General features: G+C 48.3%; 1 protein-coding gene across 1 annotated transcript in view; it reads left to right on the forward strand.

Annotated features, from left to right (window-relative positions):
* Nucleotides 1-7,500, forward strand: part of LOC122762748 (spectrin beta chain, non-erythrocytic 1-like) — a 46,102-nt gene that overhangs the window by 21,569 nt on the left and 17,033 nt on the right. The window contains 20 exon segments of the mRNA XM_044017927.1: nt 119-236; nt 601-759; nt 905-1,000; nt 1,126-1,332; nt 2,147-2,300; nt 2,379-2,530; nt 2,605-2,823; nt 2,916-2,996; nt 3,092-3,298; nt 3,375-3,586; nt 3,679-3,816; nt 3,895-4,015; nt 4,091-4,306; nt 4,414-4,833; nt 5,307-5,509; nt 5,599-5,689; nt 5,772-5,918; nt 6,026-6,289; nt 6,529-6,753; nt 6,906-6,995. Of these exon segments, the coding sequence (XP_043873862.1) occupies nt 119-236; nt 601-759; nt 905-1,000; nt 1,126-1,332; nt 2,147-2,300; nt 2,379-2,530; nt 2,605-2,823; nt 2,916-2,996; nt 3,092-3,298; nt 3,375-3,586; nt 3,679-3,816; nt 3,895-4,015; nt 4,091-4,306; nt 4,414-4,833; nt 5,307-5,509; nt 5,599-5,689; nt 5,772-5,918; nt 6,026-6,289; nt 6,529-6,753; nt 6,906-6,995 (3,520 nt within the window).

A 7,500-nucleotide genomic window follows, 5' to 3' on the forward strand; every position in this document is an offset into this window, starting at 1 on the left:
GTTGTTGTTTATTGTTTATTGGTTGTTGTTGTTTATTGGTTGTTGTTTATTGGTTGTTGTTGTTTATTGGTTGTTGTTTATTGTTTATTGGTTGTTGTTGTTTATTGTTTGCGTGCAGATTCACAGAGAAAGGAAACCTTGAGGTTCTTCTCTTCACCATCCAGAGTAAAATGAGAGCAAACAATCAGAAAGTTTTTACTCCACGTGAAGGAAAACTCATCTCTGACATCAATAAGGTAACGACTGATTATTACTGATCATTATTATTCATTATGGTTCATTATTGTTCTTTATTGTTCATTATTTTTTCTATATTGGTCATTATTATTCATAATGTTCATTATTATTCATTGTCATTCATTATTATTCATTAACGTTCACTATTATTCATAATGTTCGTTATTATTCATTAACGTTCACTATTATTCATAATGTTCACTATTATTCATAATGTTCACTATTATTCATAATGTTCATTATTATTCATTATCGTCCATTATTATGATTCAGCAGCATGAATGATTCATGATTAAAGAAAATTATGAATCATTAAATATGTTAAAATACATATTGTTTATCTGTTGTGTGTGTGTGTCGTAGGCGTGGGAACGTCTGGAGAAGGCGGAGCATGAACGTGAACTCGCTCTGAGGACTGAGCTGATTCGCCAGGAGAAACTGGAGCAACTCGCTCGACGATTTGATCGAAAAGCTGCGATGAGAGAAACGTGGCTGAGTGAGAACCAGAGGCTGGTTTCCCAGGTATCACACACACACACACACACACACACACACGTATATATCGTACATCGATAATTTGATTTCATGTGTCTTTGCTCTTCTCCTCCTCATCTCCTCTCCTCCTCTCCTCCTCACCTCTGCTCCTCGTCTCCTCTGCCCCCGGCAGGACAACTTTGGATTTGATCTTCAGGCGGTTGAAGCTGCTACAAAGAAACACGAGGCGATAGAGACGGACATTGCAGCGTACGAAGAGCGCGTTCAGGTCAGTCAACAACAACAAACAACAAACAACAACAACAACAAGCAAAAACAAACAAACAACAACATCCTGTTTGTTTTATTATTATTACTCACTTTACTCATATTGTTCTCCTCTCACGGATGAAGGCGGTGCTTTCTGTGGCGAAGGAGCTGGAGGCGGAGCATTACCACGACATCAAGCGCGTGACTGCGAGGAAAGACAACGTGCTGCGTTTGTGGGAGTATCTGCTGGAGCTGCTGAAGGCCCGGAGACACCGTCTGGAGCAGAACCTGGGTCTGCAGAGAGTCTTCCAGGAGATGCTCTATATCATGGACTGGATGGACGAGATGAAGGTACAGAGGTCACTGAGATAATGTTTATAATAATCTGATCAAAATAAAGATTTCTTTGATTCTGTGAGAATAATTGAAAATATTTTTAAACTTTATTTGTAGAGAATCATCACAAACATGATCTCAGGCCTGTACATACACAACATCATAGAGAGCAGAGAAACACAAACACTAGGGGGCAGTGGAGAGAAGGAGAAATGTCTGACAGAACCAGGACCAGAACCAGACTCACAGATGTGCAGCATCTGCCTCGACCGGTTGGGGTGAAAGGAAAAATGGGGACAGAGGAGAGGAGGGGGAGAGGGAGGTGAGGTAGAGACAGAAGAGAGAGACCAGGAGCAGTGATGACATGTTTATACGACTATGATGCCGTACATATACATATATATATGTACATATATATGTATATATATATGTACATATATATATATATGTATGTATATAAATGACATCATATTTAAGCAGCAGCAGGGACCATTGATAAAAAGTATACTGATAACAACTTTAATTATAGCATCATAATAATAATGGTGATGATATGTAATAATAATAATAATAATACTAACAATAACAATAATGATGATAATAATAACAATAACAACAATAATAATAATAATAATAATAGCCTTGAATCCTGGATCCTGCAACCTGCAAGATGAGGACACAGAGAAAGTCATATTTATACCCTGAGTGTGAGAGAGTGAGTGTTTGCTACAAAACCATCTTTCCAGGCTACATAAAATCCCACTAGATTACTGAAACACCATTTTGTTTCTGTAAACTGTAAATGACCTCTGACCTCTGTCTCCTGCAGATGCTCCTCCTCTCTCAGGATTACGGTAAACATCTGCTCGGTGTCGAGGATCTGCTGCAGAAACACGCGCTGGTCGAGGCCGACATCGGGATCCAGGCCGACCGTGTGAAGAACGTCAACAGTAACGCTCAGAAGTTCGCCAACGACAGCGAGGGTGAGACGTGCTGACGCTGACAGACGTACAGACAGCGGGAGGACGGGGACAGTAACGTCTCGTCTTCTTCTTCCTCAGGTTATAAACCCTGTGATCCTCAGATCATCAAGGATCGAGTGGCTCACATGGAGTTCTGTTACCAGGAGCTGAGTCAGCTCGCGGCTGAGCGCCGCGCTCGCCTTGAGGAGTCGCGGCGCCTCTGGAAGTTCTTCTGGGAAATGGCAGAAGAGGTCCGAGTCTCTGAATGTGTCGCTGTTGTTCATCAGTCGTCAGTGAAGGTGACACACGTGTCTGTGGTTCACAGGAAGGCTGGATCCGGGAGAAGGAGCAGATCCTGTCCTCTGAGGATTATGGGAAGGATCTGACGGGTGCTCTGAGACTGCTGAGTCATCACAAGGCCTTTGAAGACGAGATGAGCGGCAGAGCCAATCATTTACAGCAAACCATCAGACAGGGACAGGACCTGGTCTCCGACAAGCACTTTGGAGCCGATAAGATCAAAGAGCGAATTCAGGACATTCAGGTACCACAGTGTTGGTCTGTGAGGGTTAGGGGGCGCTGCAGCGGACATCCAACCTCTCTGTGTGTGTGTGTGTTTGTGTGCGTGTGCTGCAGGAGCAGTGGGCGTGTCTGGAGCGTCTGTCTTCTGTCCGTAAAGCTTGTCTACAAGAAGCTTGTAACCAGCATCAGTTCCAGGTAAAATCACACGTTCACATTTTCAGACTTTCTTTTCCAAACTAACTTCATTTAAAAAAACCTGGAGAAACGTGTGTGTTGTTTTTGTCGTGCAGGCCGACGCCGACGACATGGACACATGGATGTTGGACGTTCTGCGGATCGTGTCCAGCGTGGACGTCGGCCACGACGAGTTCTCCGCTCAGGCTCTGGTGAAGAAACACAAGGACGTGGCCGAGGAGATCGGCAGCTACCGCCCGGTCATGGACGCTCTGCACGAACAGTCCCGCACTCTGCCGCCGGAGAAGGCGGACTCTGAGGAGGTGACGCTCCCGCTCACACCTCACCGTCTTCTTCTCACGTGGCGGCTAATGGTTGTTGTCTGTAATGAATGTTCAGGTCCAGAACCGTCTCGCCGGCATCGAGGAGCGCTACAAGGAGGTGGTGGAGCTGACGCGGCTCAGGAAACAGGCGCTGCAGGATGCACTGGCGCTGTACAAGATGCTGAGTGAAGCCAGTGCCTGTGAGGTGTGGATCGACGAGAAGGAACAGTGGCTCAACAGCATGGACATCCCTGACAAACTGGAGGACCTGGAGGTGGTGCAGCACCGGTGAGGACCTGGACTGCGGGTCAATGCCCGCTCACAAACCAGGGTGAGAAAATCTGTACCAGATTAAAGCAGATCTCTATTAATCTGTCCAGGTTTGAGAGTTTGGAGCCAGAAATGAACAGTCAGGCGTCTCGCGTTGCCGTGGTGAACCAGGTCGCACGGCAGCTGATCCACAGTGGACATCCCAGCGAGAAGGAGATCAAAGCCCAGCAGGACAAACTCAACACCAGGTAAATAAGTGGGATTAAATCACATCCTAAAGTGGGATTATTTGCTCATGGCATCTGTCTATCCATGCGTTCGTCCAGGTGGAGTCAGTTCAGAGACCTGGTGGACCAGAAGAAGGACAGCTTGACCTCGGCTCTGGGAGTCCAGAACTACCACTTGGAGTGTAATGAGACAAAGTCCTGGATCAAAGAGAAGACAAAGGTCTGAAAGGAGTGAAAGCTGTGTCCCACGTGTCTCACACTCTGATCTCATGTCCCGTCTGTCCTTGTCCCGCAGGTGATCGAGTCGACGCAGGAGCTAGGGAATGACCTGGCCGGGGTCATGGCTCTGCAGAGGAAACTCACAGGGATGGAGCGAGACCTGGCCGCCATTGAGGACAAGCTGGGAGACCTGGGAAAGGAGGCGGAGCGTTTGTCCTCCGAACACACGGAGCAGTCCGACGCCATCACGGGACGTCTGGCTGAAATCAGAGGAGTCTGGGACGAGATGAATGTGAGACCATCTGTGTCCTTGTCTAACCACTTCCTGTCTGTCCCACACAGAGGTGGGAGAACTTTGTAACCAAGGTTTTACCAAGTTTGTATGATTTGTCTTCACAGGACACGATGAAGAAACGGGAGGAATCTCTGGGTGAAGCCAGTAAACTGCAGCAGTTCCTGCGCGAGCTGGACGACTTCCAGTCCTGGTTGTCCCGCACTCAGACCGCCATTGCCTCCGAGGACATGCCCAACACGCTGACCGAGGCCGAGAAGCTGCTGACCCAGCACGAGGGCATCAAGAACGAGATTCACAACTACGAGGAGGACTACCAGAAGATGAGGGACATGGGTGAGATGGTGACGCAGGGACAGACGGACGCTCAGTATATGTTCCTGCGACAGCGGCTGCAGGCACTCGACACCGGCTGGAACGAGCTGCACAAGATGTGGGAGAACCGGCAGAACCTGCTCTCCCAGTCTCACGCCTACCAGCTGTTCCTGAGGGACACGAAGCAGGCCGAGGCCTTCCTCAACAACCAGGTACACACCTGAGTCTAGTGGTCACTGAAGGAACTGCATGTCCTTCTGTGTCTAGTATAAAGACACAACGCTGTTAGCTTAGCATCGACTAACTGTTAGCCTAGCAACATCAAACATCAGAATGTTTCACTAAATCAGAGTCAATTCACACATTCACATTCATGTGGAGAACACGTAACAATGCATGCTGGGAAAGTTAAAGAGGCGGTCTGTATGTGGTGGTGAACACGTGAAGACGTCATGTGACAACTCAACTCAACAGGTCAACCGTGACCTCACAGGTCAACTGTGACATCATAGTTGACCTGTGACTTCATAGTTGTCCTGTGACGTCGTAGTTGTCCTGTGACATCATAGTTGACATGTGACATCGTAGTTGACCTGTGACTTCATAGTTGACATGTGACATCGTAGTTGACCTGTGACATCATAGTTGTCCTGTGGCATCACGGCGTGTGGGCGTGTCTCTGCAGGAGTACGTCCTGGCTCACACTGAGATGCCCACCACGTTGGAGGGAGCAGAGGCGGCCATTAAGAAGCAGGAGGACTTCATGACCACCATGGACGCTAACGAGGAGAAGATCAGCGGCGTGGTGGACGCAGGGCGCCGCCTGGTGGCTGACGGTAACATTACTGCTGAACGTATCCAGGAGAAGGTGGATTCTATCGACCAAAGGTGAGACAACGTCTGTTGTGAAAAGTGCTTGAATGAGACCTTGGAAAAGGTGCATGAACCATATGATTCAAGGGTTTGTCTTTTCACAGACACAAGAAGAACCGAGCGGCTGCCAGTGAGCTGCTGATGAGGCTGAAGGACAACAGAGACCTGCAGAGGTTCCTGCAGGACTGTCAGGAGGTGAACACACACACACGGTCCACTCTCTGTGTTTCTTCTTCACACACGGTGACACACTAAAGAACACGTGTTCTGTCCTCAGCTGTCTCTTTGGATCAATGAGAAGATGCTGACGGCTCAGGACCTGACGTACGACGAGGCCAGGAACCTCCACAGCAAGTGGCTCAAGCACCAGGCCTTCATGGCCGAGCTTCAGTCCAACAAGGAGTGGCTGGACAAGGTCGACAAGGTAGGAGACAAGGAGACAAGGATGGTCTGAAAAAAATATTGATATTTGTCGTGGTGATGGATTATTGATGATTTATAGAATGACTGTTCATGTCCAAATTGTCTCAGGACGGACAGACGCTGATGTCCGAGAAACCAGAGACGGAGGTGATGGTCAAAGAGAAGCTGGCATCTCTGAAGACCATGTGGGACGACCTGGAGTCCACGACACAGACCAAGGCCAAGTGTCTGTTTGACGCCAACAAGGCGGAGCTGTTCACACAGAGCTGCGCTGACCTGGACAAATGGCTGCTCGGCCTGGAGACGCAGCTGCTGTCAGACGACTGTGGCAAAGACCTGACCTCAGTCAACATCCTGTTGAAGAAGCAGCAGGTGAGGAGTTTGAGACCAGGTCTGAGACCAGGTCGGAGACCAGGTCTGAGACCAGGTCGGAGACCAGGTCGGAGACCAGGTCGGAGACCAGGTCTGAGACCAGGTCGGAGACCAGGTCTGTCAACGTCCTTTTTCTTTATTACATTTTATTTATGGACCTTTCAAGTCCACTCATTTCAGTAGTTTTACAACTGTTAGTATTTGTGAGAACTTGACCTGTGACCATGGTCCTGGTGCAGATCCTGGAGAGCCAGGTGGAGGTGCGTCAGAAGGAGGTGGAGGAACTGCAGACACAGTCGCAGGCTCTCAGTCAGGAGGGAAAAGGTTCTGAGGAAGTGGACGGTCAGAGGATTAGCGTGGAGAGGAAGTTCCACATGCTGCAGGCGCCGCTGATGAAGAGAAGAGACAACCTCATGGCTTCCAGAGAGATCCACCAGTTCAACCGTGACGTGGAGGACGAGATCGTGAGTACACGACAGGAAACACACGACAGGAAACACTTTTAAACTAAAAGGAAGAAAAATCATCAGAGCAGGAAAAAGGGAGAAGTGGGTGTGGCTTATTGTATGTATGCGTGTGTGTGTGTGTGTGTGTGTCTCTGTGTGTGTGTGTGCAGCTCTGGGTGGAGGAGAGGATGCCTTTGGCCACATCAACTGACCATGGACACAATCTGCAGACTGTTCAACTGCTCATCAAGAAGAACCAGGTACACACACAGACACACAAACACACACGCAGACACAAACACACACCCACACAAACACACACACACACACACGCAGACACACAAACACACACGCAGACACACACACATAGACACAAACAAAGACACACACAGAGACACACGCAGACTCACAGAGACACACAAACACACACTCAAACACACACACAGACACACACAAACACACATGCAGACACACACAGACAGGCAGACACACACAAACACACACAGACACACACACACACAAACACACGAGACACACATAAACACATACGAGACACACAAACACACACACACAAACACACACACACACAGACACACAGAACACACACAGACACACACACACATAGACATACAGACACAGACATACACACACACATGCAGACACATACACACACACACACAGACACACACACACATACACACACACATGCAGACACACACATACACTACACACACACACAACACATACACACAGACACACACACAT

This window comes from Solea senegalensis, unplaced genomic scaffold, assembly GCF_019176455.1.
Source record: "Solea senegalensis isolate Sse05_10M unplaced genomic scaffold, IFAPA_SoseM_1 scf7180000016056, whole genome shotgun sequence".
Lineage (NCBI taxonomy): Eukaryota > Metazoa > Chordata > Actinopteri > Pleuronectiformes > Soleidae > Solea > Solea senegalensis.